The sequence below is a fragment of the Molothrus aeneus genome, chromosome Z (genome assembly GCF_037042795.1).
Source record: "Molothrus aeneus isolate 106 chromosome Z, BPBGC_Maene_1.0, whole genome shotgun sequence".
Lineage (NCBI taxonomy): Eukaryota > Metazoa > Chordata > Aves > Passeriformes > Icteridae > Molothrus > Molothrus aeneus.
This window is the reverse complement of record NC_089680.1, coordinates 29,091,465-29,111,064: the sequence shown is the minus strand read 5'-3', so window position 1 is coordinate 29,111,064 and position 19,600 is coordinate 29,091,465. Positions and strand designations below refer to the sequence as shown.

At 43.1% G+C, this 19,600-nt stretch overlaps 1 protein-coding gene across 1 annotated transcript in view; it reads left to right on the top strand.

Annotated features, from left to right (window-relative positions):
• Positions 1–16,848, top strand: part of DMRT1 (doublesex and mab-3 related transcription factor 1) — a 58,247-nt gene extending 41,399 nt beyond the window's left edge. Inside the window, exon 5 of the mRNA XM_066569477.1 lies at positions 16,706–16,848. Within this exon, the coding sequence (XP_066425574.1) occupies positions 16,706–16,848 (143 nt within the window). The remainder of the gene's footprint in view (positions 1–16,705) is intronic.
• The last annotated feature ends 2,752 nt before the right edge of the window (positions 16,849–19,600 follow it).

Sequence of the window (19,600 nt, the reverse complement as noted above, 5' to 3'; positions counted from 1 at the left end):
GTTTTTAATTCTATGATTCAGTGTAGCAAACGAGTTTATTTCCAGTGTTCCTCACAGGCATAGCTCAGGCCAAGTACAAGTTGAATAACCTTCAGGAAAGCTGTGCTGTCCTTCTGTTGGCCGCTGTCTTTGAAAATTGCCTGCAGAGTTAGTGAGCAGGAACAGTTAAGATTTACAAACAATGATGAAGCTTGTCATGCATCTTTCACCATTCATCATCTGGGTGCTGTGGCTGGGCGGTGAAGTGTTCTTCATAAAAACCAGCTCAGTGTGAAATACACCTCGCAGCAATGTTTACTGCTCTGAAACTCGTCAGCAGCCCTTTATAGTAAATCCAGATTGCGATGTGACATTACAGTATATCATTGCAGAGCGCGCTGGGGTTTACACTAGGAATGAGTGCAGTTCACACCAGATGAGATGTCGAAATTGAGTTATGTAGGAATTTGGCTGTTATATGGGGATAGCTTTTGTTTTCTGAGGACTGAAAGTTAGCTTTATATATATAATATATATAATCTACACATACCTGCACTTGTGTGTGGGTGCCTAGATCGATATACATGGATATGTAGATACACGTATGCTATGTGCACATTCTCTATACAAAGACTGGATACGCTCACAGATTTGTCTGACAGGACCCTGTCTTATGTTCATGCTGTTTCTTACTAAGTATTTCAGTATTTTGTTAAAGTGCTGCATTTTAGTGTTACCTCTTCAGCGAAGTAGCCATTTCTTTTTAAAAAATTCTTTTTTCAAAAAGTTTTCTATCTACAGTAGAGATGATGCGGTTGGCTGGTAACCACTGAACAGAGCTGAAGAGGTTTGGGTTTTGTGGAATTTTTATTTGTGAATGTCTCCTAGAGCTTGGAAGGTGAAGCTTTGAGCAGAAGATTTGGAGAACACTTAGGCAGAAGCTTTAAAATACAAAAACTACAGAAGTTACTGTAGACCTGGCCGTGTGCTGGGATTGGTCACGTTCTCCTTGCTTGTGTTAGTTCTTTCAGTTGCAGTGTGGACACAAGGTCATTGAGGGTAGGATAAAATAGTAGGTGCCTTTGTCTAATTATGTAAGTGGTAAGTCAGTGCAAAATACAACCAAGACGTTTTATGTATCAGTAAGTTGAGACTGAGTCTTTGGAGATAAATGTGCTGTCTTGGGCAGCTGGTGGTCTGAGAAACACCTCTGGAGTTAAGCAGTAATAGCTGTATTAAGTGGAACGCACACTGTGCTGGTTGTCCTTACAGACATGAATAACTTGCTTCAGTAAAAGTTAGGTACTTTTGTAGTAGTTAATGGATTAAAAGGAACGAAAATACTTGAGACAGACAGTGAATTTTTAGATGCTTCCTGTGATTTTTTGTTGCTTTATTTCAGTGCTGTTCTGCAAAGCCTGTGAATTAAGTTATATTTCACCATCTTCAGTGCTGTGACTGCTTTATCTTCTAAGGTTGAAACAAAGCTGTCATTTTCTGGAATCTTCACTGAAGTCTTTTGGTTTTATTATTGCCTGATTTTTCAACCAGAGAGGGAGATATATTTGAAATACTGTTATATTTAATTTTAGATTTGTGAGACCTGTGCTCAGGTATTAAATATAGTTCAGAAGTGGAAAAAGGGGTGAGACTGCAGTTGTTACTACCAGACAGATGTCTACACTTAATTTGTCCTCCTCACCTATTTTCAGTTCCTACATTTGTTTTTAAGTACTAATACTGCAGTGAAGCTGTACTTTTCTAGCTCAGAACCGTTTTCACAAATGTGTTTATTAGTTCTAATTTTATTTGGTTGATTTGTTAAATTTATCTGAAAGAGCCAACACTGTGAAATTGCTCTTCTAGTCTGCTACAGCCAAAATAAAGGTAAAGCTTCAGATTCACTAATCATGTAAGTATAGAAGCTTCCAGGTTTACCAGTAGCATTCTAGTCTTACTTGTATTCATAATTCTTGTAATGATGCAGTATTAATCCCAACCACTTCTTTACCAGAGGCTTTAACAAATCTGGTGAGGTTTTTTAGGGAGGAGGGAGTGTAGAGAATGGGCAGGAGGTGACAGCAGTGGTGGTAAAAGTGTTAAGTATTATTTATGTAGTTTTTTTTACTCCTTTTATTTTGGGAGGGGAAAGTTTGGACACCATTACTTTTGTGGCTTGAATTAGTGGGATAGATAGTAAAGCTGTCATTTATATCATAGTGGTTTCAGGCAGCACAGTGTTGCATATAAAATCAAAGGGATGTGTATTTCTTCACAACCTTGACTGCTTTATGTATCTGCTCAATTTCTAGTAACTTTACTACGCTGCAGCCTTCAGATATTAGTAAGTAGTGCCCTGTCGTAGGGGTGTTGTAATGGCCTCAGGAAGCTTGAGGTCTCAGAACACTTCTTTAGAGCCTTTAATTTAATTTCCCTTTCTGCCAGGTGATGCCTTCCTCTTGCAGTGTCTGTTTACATAGACCAAAGAGATCTCCATGACTTAGGGTAGAAATTAGAAAAACTATTCTAGATGCCACATTAACAATATTTACTGCAGTGTTAGCATCCAATTGTTGCTGTCCAGACATCTCCAAATTTGAGTTAAATGGGTAAGTGTGGGCCAGGACTAAGAGAAAAAATGTTACTTTGTAGACTAGGTCAATCACTTAATTGTATATTATTTTGTCACACGAAGGTGACAAGAGGTCACCTTTTGTCATGAAGTTCTCATGGTGGCGATGACCTCTTATTATGGTGACCCTGCAAAAAGCCAAAGCAGATGTTAGCTACAGGGCACTGTAAAAATAGTCCAAGAGAAATGGCTCAGAATAGGGGAAAAAACCTGTGCCACAAATTAGCTAACTGTACGCATGGTGACTACCTTATAGCATCCAAGAATTGTCAATCATACCTTAATGTTTATAGAAGTGAAAAGTCAATGTGTAGTTGTTTAATTTGACATGACTCTCAGTCTGAGAAAGTGTAATCGCTGGAGGGGACAGTTAAGTAGCTGTGCTCCTGTCAGCCTGTCTCGCTCCGACTACTGCACTAAACGCTTTCCTGATGAGCGATAGATTTGTTTAAATACCAGGATAATTGCTAGCTACAGCATCCAACACTCTTAATGCCTTGTACTACATCTGTATTGGCTCTTGCCTGAGGCTGTTTGAGGTTTCTGCAGGGAAGAAGGCATGTACCTTCAATTACATTGTTCTCCTTCGGGTTTTGAAGGGTAATTGTTGCAGACATAAATAGGCTATAATATATTACATTTCGTTTCTTCCAAACTTGTTGAAGTAGATCAGACATGCCAGTTTACAGCTGCTTCTGCTTGTGACATTTTGGTAGTCTGCAGTACTGAGAACAAACAAAGAACAAGACAAAATGTTCCTACACTGGAAAAATGGAGAAATACCAGTCTTGTAATGCTATACTGCTGCAAAGCCCGTGAACTTGTTTTGTGTGCATAAAAGTATTTGCTTCCCTTTGCTGCTTCCACATGTGTAAATTATGATCCTTTATAAATATTAATGCTGATTGTGAATAATCAGAATAGGAGAGAGGCTCAGCTCTACTCTCTGTAATTAGGAGAGTGTCCATGTTCTACCTGTTTAGTGCTGTTGGTGTTTTAAGGAGAAGACCGAAGCGACCTGGTGGTTTCCACTAGGGTGGTTATCCACTGATTGCCTTTTGCTGAGCACATTCCTGTTGTGTCACAGCACACACACAGTGGTGCAGCAGCAGCAAATGCCAGCAGCCCCCTACCGTTCCCTACAGTGTGCCCCCACCTCTACTACTAAAGGTTCTGCACTTGGTACCCACAGGCTGATGAAGAAAAGCAGAAGGCCTCTGTGTGTGGATTACAGCTCCCTTAAAAATGGTTGACAGGACTGGGGGGAGTGCTTATTTCTGAAATAAGTTTTTCTTTAAAGTCTGACAAAATCTTGAGATTAGTTTTGAATTATGTTGGGAATTGAAGACTTTATTCTTGGGGATTCATTTTATTAAGTGGTGAGGAAAAAATGGGAGCCAGGTTATAGAGTATTCACTGTAGCTCATATTGAAATAAACCAAACAATTTTAATTTAGTTTCTTCTTTAACATTGGCATTTACATATTTGCATTTATTCCTTGCTTTTTCATAATTTTACAGTGTCAGTTTCAAAGCTCTATGCCTGATGTTTATCTCACAGTATCTGTTAAATCAATTAGATTTCTCAAGTTGAAGATTTGTCTGAGGTCTAAGTCACACCCTCTATGCTATGTGTAGGTTGGTTATTTATTCCAAGCATAGTATTAATCATGTATTAGACTGCTGAAAGTAAAAGAATGTTCCAAGTCCAGTTGGCCAGTAGTTTTTGTTTCCTTTCTGGACATAAAAGGAAAAGAAAAATCAATGAGAGCTCTCTCCCATTTGTTTATAAATAATTTTGCCTTTCAAGTTCTGTCTCTGAGCAATTGCAGTCACTGCAAGGAGGGTTCCATTTTCCCACCCTGGAACAACTGCTTTTACACTGTTTCAGTGACTTTTTGTATTGGCTTTTGGGTTTATGAAACACATTTTGATTAAATTCAGTTTTGAGGCAGATTTGAGATATCTGTGTATCCATAACTCTAGTATAAATTTTTCTGATTACTCTAAATCAAGACTTCACTCATGTTAGTTTTTGCTGTTTCCTCCCTTGGATAAATACGAACTTCTAATTTGTAAAGCTGTGTCTGCCAACACATCTTGCTCCAGTGCTTCCCTGAATCACAAGTGCTTTCAGGATCTTTAATTTTGTGAATTGAGTCTCTTAAGTTTTCCAAAGGCATAAACACTTGCACGCAGGTTTGTGCCAACAGAGTCTGCATCGGAGTGAAATAACACTGGCTTGTTAAGAGGAGTCTGGTGTGTTCCTGTTAGGTGGGTACATTAGTTCCCTGGGACTACCCAAAATGAATATGCAACTGCCTAATTGTAGTTAAAAAGGCTCACGAGAGGGTTGGTTTGTAGTTTGAAAACAAACTGTCCCTTCTCAGCTGTGGAGCTGACCTCTATAACTGTGACTCTTAACTTTCCAACTTGGACCATTTATCTGCTTTTCCTTCTGCCTTCAACTGCTGTGTGTGTGTGTGGAGTAGGACTGCCTTCCCTGTCTTTCAAGAGAGGGAAAAACCCCTGCTTTGACCCTGAACAGCACAACTACAGAGTTACTGTGTTGTGCAAGCTGCTTGCAGCCTGTGCTCTTGACTCCCTTCACTGCCCCATGTCCGTGGTGGGTTGCAGCAGGGCTGTATGATGCAGGGGAGGATGAGCTCCAGTTTTCACTTACCTTCATCCTGCCTTGCCCTTAGAGTGTCAGACTACCTTCTTACTGACCAGAGCTGCCTTCAGCGCTATTGAAATCAACTGAGATGGAGTGTTGGAGTGATTTCCTTGGAGGTGGGCAGTCTTTGATACAGCCACCAGGGTCTGGATTGGGCCCAGAGATCTGCCTTAAAATTTTCTCTACAGCAGATGACAACAATGAATTTCTGTTTAAGTATTTTAGAACTTTCCTGCCACTATTGCTATCTGGACTTCAGAGAGTGCCAGACAAGGGCAGGGAAGTGCATGTTGAAACTTAAACTTGCTGGCTAGACTTGCTCCCATTCCAATGTTAGTAAGGAAAGATGGCACAGAGGACCTAGTACCCTTGAAGGAAACTAACACAACCAAGGCTTTTGGGCTCTACTGGCAGGCTCTGCAGCATGTAGACTATAGCCAGTGTGATCTCAGAGGAGTTTTGATCCTTCCTAGCAAGGCTGCTGCCATCATGATCCAGAAGAAAATGCTGGCTACTGGTGGATTGACATTCCCACCAGGTGGGCATCACCAGGTGAGCTGTAGGACATCATTGGGCCTGTGGAGATGCAGCTGGCAGCACCAGCAGCATCATTAGACATGGCTCATGCCCTCCAGCTGATGGCACACAACTCAGCATTACTTGTATTGTGTTCATGGAAATGAATATAAATACAACACAACAGATCTGTCTTAAGCCTAATGTTGTGTGAAACTTCATTTAACTTACTTGACTACCTCAAAAATGTTTTGTGTTCTGTTTTTGTCCCTATTTACTCAAGTATTGTGACTTACTGCAGCAAGGTTCCTAAACTTTGGGGGGAATAAATCTCACTTTAAAACAAGTAGCAACATTTTTACTCTGCACATACCCATCTTGTGCTGTGTATTTCATCAATACTCGTTGAACCATTTCATTGCAGATCTGCTGAACTTGCATCCAGATGAAAGCTAATATTAAAAATGGTAATGCCATGGTAATACTAGGTCACTTTAAAGCCTTCTGGGCTTTTTAAATTGCAGATTCATTTAAATTGTAAGATGTAAGTGATAAGGCTTTTTCTTTCTTTTCACTTACTCAATTTTGGGCACAGTCAAAGGTGACTGTGATATAGTGTTGCTCATGCTGAAGTCCCTGACAAACCTCTCCTGTTCCTTTTGCAAGTGTGGTACAAGGTACTCTTCTCCCTTCCCAGCAGAGACAGTTGAATTATAAGAGAATTTTAAAAGTAAATTAAACTGTTTGCAAGTTGAAAATATATTGTATTTACCATAGCAGATCACTTGCATTAGACCTAGTGTTTTTGACAGATAGTTTAATAACCTCTTGACTTCCAAATGCTTGCAAATTATGTCCAAAAAAAAATTTAAGCTGTATAATATAGCACTCTTGCACTGAGACAGTGCTCTTTAAAATTAAATTGTTAAACCTGAAAGAGCTGAGTATATGATTATTAACTATGTTATTATGCTTTGAGCATTAGGAGTGATGATCCCGGGTATGGATTTCATCCTTGTTTTATAAATTCACATTGGCAATGATGATATATGAAGAGAAGTGACCAGAATTAACATTTTCATTTACATGGCTAGTCTTGATGTGGTGCAAACTATTTTTTTGTTCCTGATACACTAGTGAAGATTAACAGCCTTTCTGACCCAAGAGTGGAGAGACATTCAGCCAAAATAATGTTGTATTTGGATTTCTGTGCTGAATACTGAAAGGTTTTATGTGATTATTAAGCTCTTGGAATCCTGTTTCTTTGGTTTAGCTCAGCTACACAAAGGAGAAACTTTGTGCCTTTTGTGTCTCCACATACTCTGCTACTTGGTAACATTATCCTGAGCCTCGAATGTTCTCTTTCCTTTAAAATTAACCATTAAAGTTTTTCAAAAAACTTTTTGTTGCCTCAGCTGTTGCAAACGGCAGTGCATTTTTAGGTAGGACAATTGATGCTTCTAAGGAAGGATCCTTCCACTCACAAGGAACTTCTTGTGTGGACAGGTTTGAAATACGTATATATTAAAAAAGAAAGGGAGCTATATGCCCCAGGAGATGGGATTCCCTAGCTGTCTCTGGTTGGTCCAGGAGACAGATGTAGCCTGTGAGGTCTTCCCTTGAAACAGGAAGCAGTTCCTATCTCCATCTGCACCCTCAGTGTCAGCAGTCATCCCACAAAAAAGCCTTTTGCCTGTTCAGTCACCTCGGTGTGGCATTATTTGCTGGTTAGGTGGTGTTTGGGATAAATGGAAAAACCTCTGTCATCAGCATAGGAGAAGATGCAGAACTCAGAGGAGATGGAGTAATCAGTCTCCACAAAATTAGCATGAAGTGACCTAACTGTGCCTGAGGGAACTCAAGGGTGCCAAGAGAAAAATACCATGTTCTCTTCTTTAGAGCTGGCCAGAAATTGTTCTGATAGAAACTTTTGCTTTGGAAAAATCTAACCCGCTTACTGTTTTTGCTGAGATCAAGTATTTCTGCAAACTTAGAACAAACAGAGGAGTCAGCTGGCTTTCTTTCCTCAACCGTCTCACAAGGATGGTGAGTCCATTTTGAGCCTGGAGAAGAGACTCCAGGGAGACATTACTGGGGCCTTTCAGTAGTTAGAGGGGGCTGATAAGGGCATGATTAGCTTTTTAGTAGATAGGAGAAGGAATGATGATTTTAAACTAAAGGAGGGTAAGTTCAGACTAGATATTGGGAGAAAATTTTTACAATGATGGTGGTAAAATACTGGCACAGGTTGTCCAGAAAGTTCACAAGTGGGAACATTCAAGGTCAGGTTGAATGGACTCTGAGCTACATGATGTAGTTTGAGATGTCTCTTCTCACTGCAAGGGAGTTGAACTGGATAGCATAAAGATCCCCTCCAACCAAACTATTTTATGATTCCTGTCTAAGATTTGGAGTTGTAGGCAGTCCATTGCTGTATTTGCCTTGCTTTCAAGGCCATTGATGGCCATTGCTTGATGGCCATTCACATGGTTGTGTGGCCTCTTGTGACTCTGATTTGTGGAATGATTTGTTCTCTTTTCATGGGGAAAAAAACAACCAAACAAACCTCTGTAAAAACAGATCACTTCATGGATCTGGCTTCAGAAAGTTGTCACACAGGAGAGGCATGTGGGGTGCCAAGACCTGCCTTGGTACTGTGCCCAGTAGTGGGACAGTCTAGGGATTTCCAAAACTCTGGCCCCCATAGCACAGCAATTTCATGCAAAACCAGTCCTGGCAGGATAAAATGCTCAAAATAGAAACTTAGATCTGTGCACCAGCAGCTGATAAGATAGTTATATATTTCTCATGAGAAATTATTGATATGTTTGCATTTTAATCTTGTCAGAATTTGATTACTGTAAGAGTAAGAAAAACAATCTGAAGAGTGGATTTGAAGTTCATTTTTTTCTCAGTGCTACCTGTCTTTTGTCAGTCTTCTGAGTATAACACACCAGGGACATCTTTTTTTGATGGAGAATCAGTCTCCAGTGTTGTGTGTGGAATAGAGAAGCAGTATCTGACTTCCAGGAAGAGAGAGATGGAAGGTCCCAGCTTTGTCACAGTCTTGTTACATGATGAAGCAAATAACTTCATTCCTCTGAGATTCCTTGCTGCTCCTCAGTTAGTGACAGATGTCCAAATACCCCCTATACTTCAAAGCAACTTTTTAAATCTTCCTTTGCTGGAAATCAGGGCTGACTCCTATGTTTCTGTGGCTGTTCTTTTATCTTGAATCTTTTAATGGTTTGTTGGTGGCCTGGTTTCTGTTTTTCAAAAATTCCCGTTGGACTCTGATGCAGAGTACAGCAGTGCAAACTGTTGGACTCTGGTGGACCCTGAATACCTGAGGGAAGTAAGGATCTCCAAAAGTAGATCTGCTAGTCAAGAGTTACAGCCTGAACGAGAAGTATCTCTGCAGTACTGGCAATACAACACCTATTCTTCATTATAATTCCCCATGCTGCTGTGCAACTGTGTGCCCAGGATAACACAGGGGATTAAATAAAGGGCTGGAGAAGGCTAGGGAAGGAAAAGGGAGATACTTTCTGCACTAAATCACAACACCTTTCTTTGTAGTTCTAGTACCAGGTTGAAAATAGGTCAAGTCTGTGACTTCATCCCAGCTCTTCTGTGGCTGAGGTTGTCATGCTTTATGTGTAATCTTACAGAATGTTTTCACCTATAGATGAGTCAAAAACGATCTACAGAAATGTCTGGTTTACCTTGTTACCCAACAGTGGGAGATGCCCGCTTTATGTTGAGATGCTGGAGAACATTTTGCTTCATGTCTTCCAGCACAAAATCTTTCTGAAATTATTAAAATAATGCTTTCTTTTTGAGAGGACTAGCCATTAAGGTTCCTGGCAGTGGAATATAAACTGGGGAGGTTTCTGTGGAGGTGTGCCTGGCTGGGACCTGACTCGGTAGAGTGAGCACTTGGTGTGGGTACATCCACAAGAGGCAAGTAACAATTCATGTCTGCCAAACAAAGAGAGCTTCTATCAGCTGAATTCTGCATGCTGCCTTTCAGTCACTCAAAGCAAGGTTACTCACCTCAGCACACCTGAAGTTTTCTGAGATTGTTCGTCCTATGCCTTTCCTAGCCTGCTGCAGTGGCTTAATGATACCAAGTTAGCCACAGAATGTAAAGCTGATAAGAGAGAGCATTGGTCCATCAGCACTGCTCTGCTCCAGTTTGTGCATGCAAGCATGAAGGGCAGTTGCTTTGTAGAAGATTGGTATAGTTTCAGGCTATGTTTTGGAGTCTGAGTAAAAAGCCTAAGCTTCTCAAGTACCATTTTAGCAACCTGTTTGTCTAGCTGGTAGTGGGTGAGAAGTGGAAATTCCTATTTGATTGTTTCACATATTACTGTAAGAGAATTTGAAACCAGAGGTGAGGAAGTCAACAGGAGAATATTTTCTCTTGCTTCTGGTTTCTAATTACATCAGTTATAGCCCTACCTTCTTAGTTGCTAAAACTGCAAGCATGAACTGGAAAAGAATTGAGATAATCCATGGTAAAGTATACTGAATAAAGATCTCTATTCAGATCTTTACCTTTTATCCTGAGTTCCTAATGCCAAAAATTAATGCTAAATGAAAATACACAATAAATGTGTCCTACTGTGGGCATCCAGGATAATCCTAATTGCCTTAAATGTTAGTGACAAGAGTAGGTGTTTAAGAAGGGGAGAAGGGCAGTGCAGTGAAATACTACACCTGTGTTAAGAGACACAGATGGAGTGTGTGTTTGTTTCAGGATCCTTAGGCTTGTTTTTATTTTTGCATCAAAAAGCAGCTCTGTTTGTTGCTCTTGTAACTTCTTTTCAGCAGGAAAATATCCACAGACATATATTTCTAGAACTGGACAAGTTTCGGTTGTGGTAATAGTTTGCAAAGCAGAAAAGGATCATCACTCCTTGCAAGTCAATTTGCATTGTGGTCAGCACAGAAGAGTCCATTACAGATTGGTCGCAGGAACAGTCATAAAGACATTTCAGCTGATCAGAGTAATATGTGAAGTTTATTTTTAAGAAAACCATTAGGGTTCTCATAAGCTGAGTTTTCTTTTTCCCCTTGTAAACTGCTTAGTATCAGCCTTCTCATCTTACACATTGGTGCACATCATACTGCTGTGAAGAAGTCTGCACTCACACTATGTTGTGGTGACCAGCTGCAGCAAGCAGACACCCTTGGCTTCAAGTGGGCTTCTGGGATTTATCCCTGTGAAAGCTATTCCCTAGTCCCCATCTGTAGTGAGGCCCAAAGGACAGAGGAGAAGGACAATCAAACACATTAATGCATAGCGCATTTATGCACTTGTGGATGTTGGCAGGAATTTTCAGTAAGAACCATTTCATCCAGTCATCCTGAGCAAGAGAGATGTAATGGAGAAGATAGCAATTTGGAGTTTTTTTTTACTTCAATTCATACAGAGTAGGAACAAAAGAAATAATATATATTTGGATTCACCAAGAGCAAATGTCCTTCAGGAACATGCATTGCTGAGGCTTTACAAAATCGGAATCATTGTGTTAAAGAAGATTTTGAAAACAGAGCTGATTCAAGTTTGTCTCTTCTTGAAGCTTCTCTGGGGCCTAATAGGAACCCACAGACCCATAGGCTCTTGTCTGTTGGTGTCTTAGATCTGCACAGGGCCAAATACCAGGATATGAGACTGAGCACATTGCACTGCTGGCTTATGAGCAGTTTGCACCCTGGTGTAAGTCAATAGTCCTCCGTCTTTTTAAATGGAGCATTCGCACAGGAATGGACCACATGAGCGGTATCACAGAGGTAGGTTTTCTTTTTGACCATTTGTTAGTTAACTCTGCTTAAGGAGTTGAGCCCTTGTTCAAGAACATAGGGTTAAGTACTCCCCAAGGTGAGAGGCAGCTGTTAGGAGAATTTACTTGACCTTCCTGCATGTGTTGACTTGGAGGCCGCATCTTGCCCATCTTATCATCTACAGTGACATCAGGACAGACCTTGACACTCTTGCTGCCATTCTAATGTTTTCTCCATAACAGGAAAATTTGCTTTCTCCCATTCTCTTTTTTTTTTTATGTCTTCTCAGTTGCTGAGACAGCAGCTGAGGATTCTGATAGTTCTCTGGTTCCTAGTGGCTTATTTTGCAGCACTGACTGTTCTGGGGGTTTGTTTGGTTGATTTGGGGCTTTTGACCTGATGCTGGGAGGTAGAGTCAGCCCTTTTGGCAGCAATCTGAGCAGGAGAGTAACAGGGTACCGTTGACTTGAGTGGAAACAGGACAGTGTTTTCAAACTGAATTTGACCTGTGGTTATTTCCAAGCCACCAAGTCAGCCAGCATGGCCAGCCACCCTTTATGTCTTCTAGTGGTTTGAATTGGCATCCTGAGGAGATGGCAACTTTCTCTTATTCTGCCAGTGCTATTTTCTTTTATTCTGCCCTTTCTGCAGGTATCATGACTTGCTTCTTGGCTTGACTTCCAGTGGTTTCCCAGGCCAGTCTGGTTTTCAGGAGCCTTTATGTGGGATCTCTGTAGCCTGGACTGGAAGTTGCTGCTTGCAGCAGCAGTAGTATTTGCAGAAGGAAAGTGTTTTGGAGGAGAAGGTACTACGAAGAGCATTTCCTGTCCACCCTCATGCCAAAAGCTTTAGGCATGCTTTAGTGATGTTCCCATGCCATCAAACTGCCAGTGGCATCTAGTTCTCCATCCTACATGTGTAGCTGTGCTGTGCACAAGTATGCACACCAAGAGGAAGTGAATGACCCTTGGCAGTGTGTGGGCCTGACATGCTTGCTTACTTTCCTTTCCCTAAGAAAGGTGAAAGAGATTAAAAAAATTAATTGTACCACTCAGTTTTAAATCCTTACAAATTATTCCTTATTTAGAGTTTGATCATTTTTTTAAATGTATATTCAAGAAAATACATACTTTCCAAGCATGAATGTCCTTCTGATTTCTCACATCACTGAAAGTGTATTAGACTTTTCAGTCCATTGAATTTTGGGGATCACTCAAGGTAAAAGTCAGTGCAGTTACCAGTGTCAGAAGATATAAGGTTTTGTGTCTGTGGTTGAGATCCCTTCTCACTACTTTTCCTGTGTGATATTAGCAGATTTTTTTTTCAGATTCATATGGCTCAAAAGTATTCAGGTGCTTTCCCAAGGGTAAAAGTTAATTAGATTAAGGAATGGTCTTTAAAAACTGTCATAGACCCAATTCTGGTGCTGTTATTTACACAGATAAGGGCTTTGTAACAACTGTGGGAGGATCAGCCAGAAGCCTCAAACAGATGAAACTCATATACTTAAGTCAAAAAGAACATGGGTTTTGTTTCTTTGAACTTGGAATTTCTACATTTTATTGCTGTATGATTAAAACACTGGAACAGAATGGCTTATTTCCTTTTTGCTGCCTTTTTATAGCTACAAGTCCCAATCTGAGTATCTTGTACTTCTTATCAGCATTGCACCTACTCACTGCACCTTGTTTGACTTCAGTGACTGTTGACTGCAGTGGAGGTCTGTTCAATAAAGCAGTCCAGGTCTGGATACAGAAGTAGCAGTCTTACCTGCTCAAGGTAAATCTTGGTAGTGCCAGATGGTTTTTAAAACCTTTGTGGCTCTTATTACATACACTTCCATATATTCAGAGAGCAGGGTATACAGCCCAAAGTGTCTAATAAGCAAAATTTTGATTAATTTGGAAGTCAGTGCAAAAATTGGTGGAGCTTCACTTGCCCAGGAGACTTAGGAGCCACCACTTGAGATGCTAAGAAACAGATTTGGTTGTCTGTCTACCAAAAGAAGTTGTCCTCTGTGTCATTCCACAGGTCTATACTAAACTAACATAGATTTGCTCAAAAAGTAGACCACAAAAACAAAGTGGCAGTTGTGCTGTGGTAGGGTTTTAACATCTGTACTGTAGCATGTTGAATCTGTTGGATTCTTTGTGTTTGGAAAATAAATTTTAAAAAAACAGCCCAATACCCCAAAAAACCCAACACTTTCTGAAACTTTGTCACAAAGATCAGAGATTTATAGATGTCAGTATTTGAAAGTGGACCTTTACATCACTTCAGGCACATCCATGCTTAGAAGTATTAACAAATCCTTTAAAACAAATAAACCTCTTGCCCGTTGGCTACTTGGGATTAAACAAAAAGTTATCCCCTTTTAACCTCAGTCACTTCCCTTATACTTTTGTCCTGGAGTCTAGGAACACACAAAATCCTTACAACATGTCCTAATCCTTCACACACCTTGGGCTTTGCTAAATCAGAGCAGAATGAGGTTCTGAGAGTTGGAGAGCTGAGCCCTTGAGCCAGCAGCGATGTTGAGGTGATGCCAGCTCTAGTACTACATATTGCAAGGCACCTTATGGAGAAGGAGATGATTCCTGGTGCTAGACCTGGCCATATCCTACCAAAGCTGCAATTATTGGCAGGCACAACCTAAAGCTGTGAATTACCATTGAGGAGCTAGTCTGTAGGACACATCAGGAAAGGTGATAATTCTGCATTTTCTGTTAAGTGATTAGACCTTGGCATGTGGACCTACAGAGCATCTCTGCTCTGCCATTATATAATAGTCAGAGCATGAACCACTCCAACAAGATACGCACCTGAAGTAGTGCATGATGTGTGTTTCAGATCAGGGGAGTGTGGTGCAGACTGGGCTATACAGTGAGGATGTTTGTGTTGCTTCCATTGCAGAGGAACAAGAAATGTTTCTCTGTTCTGCTTGCTTCCTGTAATCTGCATGTTTACACTTTTTTCAAGTCCTTGGAGCTCTTAGGCCATGATGAAATTATTTAATAGAGGAAGTGAAGTGGAAAGACTTCAGTGAAAGTAGTATCCTCATCCAGACACTGAGGAGATGTGATTTCTCCTTGGACTCTGACACCAGCCCTGCTTAAACACTAAAAAGGAGGGGTAGGAAACACACCATTAGGAATCTCCTGGTGTGTTCTTATGACAGAAGAGAGTTTCATTCTTGGAAACCATAAGGATCGTTTCTGATTCTGCAGCACTTACTGGCTTCAAGATTGGTGGGCTAGAAAAATTTAAAATCTAAACAGTTGCTCCCAACTGCAGGTTATGTGTGTGCAGTTCCAGCCTGTTCTAAGTGCAAATCAGTGCACTGGTTGTTTGACTCCTGGAGGAGATGGGGACCTGTTTGGCAGTTCTGTGCATTTGACCACATAGCAAAGGAGTACATGATGCTGCAGACCAAATTCCTCTTTCTGTGTTATTAAACAATTAGCATTTGCAGAATATATAAAAACTATTGGAAGTTGCCTTGACTACCTTGTCACTCCCTCATGTCTAAGCACTGTGTTCTTTTCTTTGCATTTTAGCTGGGAAAAAATGTAATCTAGGGTTAATATCCCATTCCCTGGAGTTAAAAAATTTATGTCGGCTCTAAAAGACAATAATAGGGTCTGCTTTGGCAGAGTGATGTTAGAGCCTTAGTCATCCCTTATATGCATCAAAGGAGACACTTGCCTTAAATCAAGGAGTCAGGTTCTGCAATATCAAAAATGGTCAAAACTCCCTGAAAGGAATGGAAATGGCTATTTTGTCTGCTCATGGGTTAAGTAGGTGAAAATGGTGTGTGATGTCAACTTCATAATGTCTTTTCCATCTCTTCGTAACCAGTGTTGTGTTTAAAAACAGGACAAATTTGGAAGCTGAGCTGCAAATGGAAGTTACTGCAGAAACACAGGATACTACAGAAATGGAATGTTCGTGGTTTTTTAGGAGTGTATTTCTAATTTTCTCATGAAAAAGTGGGCTAAACCCAGATGGTGCAGTTTACTTTTCTTGAATCCTGTTGAACTTGACTGGCTATCAAACTCAAGCCTGACTTAATCTTTTTCAATGAACTTCAGGACTTCTAGAAGTCCCCAGTCTGAAAGCATCCAGGGTTCAAGTGTGGAGGAGCGGCTCACTTAGGCACAGCGGTGTGATTTCAGGGACAGAGTTTAAGCCTTAGCTCCATATTCCTTGTTTTTGTGCAGTTGTACTAGATTCATCATGGCTTCTAAGAAACAAGCAATGGCTGTAAACAATATTCTCTTTTAAAAGACCACAGGCTGGTAATACTTTCCACTGAACAGTAAAATCCAGAGCATAGTATTGATGATAAAGGTGTCAGGGGCTCATGGAGCTCCTTCTGTGATTTAGTTCCCTCCAACTGCCTCAGCTACCGATGCATTTTGCTAATTACATCATAGATTTTCCTATTGATGAACAGAATCTGAATTAACACAGGAAGCTCTAATGTTACCCTTTCACTATTATTGTTGTACAAGAAGCCGTGGCAGATGCTGGCAGTTAGCTACACAAACATTAGTATTAACGATTGGCCATTTGGAATTGGTGACAAACTGCCTGCTGCTGGAATCCTGAGCCTGAAACCAATCAGGAAGTTAATGAGGAGAGAAATTACCACTGCAGCTTCCCCTTAATTATATTCATGGTAGGCAGGAAGGGAGTGTAGGGGGTGGATCTCAACTCGTATAAGGTTAGGAAGGTCAGAGACCCTTTTACTTGGTTTTTGTATCTACTGCAAATTGCAATGTTACAACCGTTCCTAGCACTGCATTAGTTTTAAATTTCGTAATATTTGGCCTCAGCCTTGGGCAGCCCGAGGCAAGGCCTTAGGTCTGTAGGCAGGTAGCTTCCTTGTTGGGTAGAGGGATACAGCCCCCAGACCTGAAGTTGTTTTCCTCCCATCGTTTCTCCCGCTGTTCCCCTTGCCGGGGGGAGGGAGACCAGCACCTCAGCATGCACGAGGGAACAGCTCGCCCCTCTTCCCGGAGAGGGGAAATCTGTGTGAGTCTCCTCTGGTCGGGGCCAGGGGATGTCTCAGGCACTGTGGTTTTTTTCTCTCTTCCCCTCACTCGCAGTGTTTTCGCCGCCCAGCAGCCAGGACTCCGGCCTGGGGTGCCTGTCGAGCAGCAGCGAGAGCACCAAGGGGGACCTGGAGTGCGAGCCCCCCGCGCAGCCCGGCAACTTCGCGATGAGCCCGGTGCAGGAGGGCGGCGAGTAGCGGCGGCGCGGCGGCCTTCGCCCGGGGCAGGGCGGTACAGCAGCAGCGTTCTCGGTTTGCTTGTTCTCTTTGGGGGTTGCGGGGGACGGGCGGGGGGTGTTCGGTTTCTTCTTCCCAGGTGCGGGGCGGGACGCCAGCTTCCCCTGGGGCCGCCCCGCTGCCGCCGGGGCCGGCTGACGCATCGTGCTGCCGCAGAGCCAGCGCGGTGCCTCCGCCGCCCGAGCCAGGGCCGGGGGGGCCGCCGTCGGGGCAGAGGCGGAGAGAGCGTCGCCGAAATGCGGGCAGGGGCTCCGGGTAGCGGGAGCCGAGATAATCGGGAGTCAGTCCTGTGCCGGCCCCTCCCCGTGCAGGGGCCCATAACTCATCTGTGGGAAACATCATCCTGTTATGTCTTCCTGACGGTTCCTTACAGGCTATCGCTGCTGCTTGGTCTGGGAGTTTTCTTCTCATGTCGCCAAATTAACATATTTTGCATATTACAGTTGAGTGCCTTGCCTTAGATTGCAGTCTAAACTGCAAGTAAGTCAGTCCCTTAAGAGTTGCCATGAGTTTTGGCATTTGTTATTTTGTTAAAAATGGGCTATGGTGTTCTTTCCTCGTGTTACCAAAGCCAATCTGAAATGAAACTAGTCTAGAAAAATTCATTGTTCTCTGTAGTTGCAGCTGTACCTGAAATAAAAATGTTATTGATGACTGAATTTTCTTGTGTGTATATTTGGTGAGCTGTATTAAAACAGAAAAAAAAAAGAAATTACTTGTATTTTCTTCGCTCTCTGCTTTGAAAACATCTATTTGATTTCACCCCCATCTGTTGTAATCAATAACCTGACCATCTTGTTTTTTATTAAATGCACTTACTCTTAATTTCATCCACCAGTGGTTTTAGAGAGAATAATGTGGAGTTACCTATATAGGTTTGACATTATAAATCACTTCTTGAGGCTGAATCGTATAGTGGTATCGATTGATCCTGATATATCACAGAAATTTACTGTCACTTCTGTTTTCAATTAAAGATACAATCAGTCAGATAATGACTTAATTGGATTTTACAGAAGATTGAGTTTTATTGCCCAGTGCTTTACGAGTTTAGTTAAGGAAGATCATTTTATCACACTTGTCAGCCTGCTCCCGCGGCTCCGTGCCCTTCTGCCGCTGCCACCACCGTGTCGGCGGCGCGGCTCCCCGGAGGGCACGGCAGGCGGCACCCGGACGGATGCGGGTGCTCGCTTCCTCCCCTGCTCTGTCAGTCCCCAGGCCTTGCTGAAATACAGCTTCTTAATTCCTGGAGAACGTTTCACGGCTCCCTTCCTCGGGCGCACAGCATGCCGAGGGTGCAGCGCCGCGGCGGGGACCCGCCAGCCCCGGGCGGTGCCTCCATCCCGTTCTCGGCGGGGACCGCGGCTGTCCCGTGTTCGGCACCCTCCAGGAGCGAGGGCACCCGCGGGAGCCGGCAGCGGCAGGCAGGATGGCCCGGCCCGGGCGGCGCTGGGGCTGCATGCCCCTCTTGGCAGACCCTCTGGTGGCCTGGGCCTGTTTCTGGTTGCCCGCCTGAGTGGGGAGCAGCTCTGGGGACAAACGAAGCGGGATGTGCCCCACTGTGGCACACGGGGGGGAATCTCCAGTGGGAAAAAAACCACTGTGTTCTTTATATAGACCAATATGGGACCTGGTTGGTGACAAGGGTGTTGAGAGTAAGTTACGGGGGAAAACAAGCAGCATCTTTCACAAGACGGGCAATCCGGCCTGGAGCTCCAAGTTTTGGAGAGTAATTCACATTCAGCACGGAGGGAACTTCGGTGGAAAAGATCGCCGATGAAGGATGGCCGAGGAGCTCAGCCCCGCCGCACCCAGAGTGGGATGATGCGGGGTGATCTCCCGGGAAAGCTTGGGCCCCCTCCTGTAGGAATGCAGTGGCTCTAGCTGGGAGCGCCAGCCCAACGTGGATGCTGGGCCGGGTCGGTGCCCTGGGGCAGGACGTGGCCGTGCCGGAGCGGCTGCTCGCCGCTGGCACTTCTCCCTGGCCTGTCCGTGGATGCTCTCTGTTTGCACGGCCCGCGACGTTCCGCCTTTAGATCTCTGGGACTCCCCCGAGCAGAGCTGACGGGGCTGTTGCATGGAGCACGGAGACTTTTCACGGGCTTTTAGGAGTTTGGGGCTGTTTGGGGTTTGGTTGGATTTTGTTTGATTTGTCTGTTTCTGTGGTTGGTTTCTTTGTGGACACTGTTTTGTTTATGTTCTCTTTTTTGTTTAGGGGCTTTGTGGTTGGGGGTGTTGTTTTGTTTGTTCTTTTGTTGTTTTTATTTTGCTTTTCCACCGCACCGCAAGTTGCCCTCTTCCGACGTATCTCTAGCTGGTTGGTAAGCAGTGACCTTTATTAATGCTACTCCTCTCAAAAAGCGCGTTCCTCGCCCCTCGCCAGGCAGCTTTGACTGCAAGTTCGCTTGACCCTATGCGGAATTCACATTTCCCTCGAAGTCTTCCATTAAAGTTTCGCCCCGCTCTAGCGTGACGTCCCATCACGCAGCCCAGCAGAGCTGGCATTTTGCTCCTCCACCTCCTTACTGTGTGCCCTCACAGACGGTCAGAGACACCCAGAGTCGCTCTCCGAGCGGGAATTCATGCCTAATTTATTCCCGTCTTCTCCCCGTAATGCCAGTAATGTCTTAAAGCAGTTCGGGCGAGGCGAACTAATCCTGCCGTTCGCACTCGCTCAAGTGGCCACCAGCATCCCGCGAACGCCCCCTCCCAA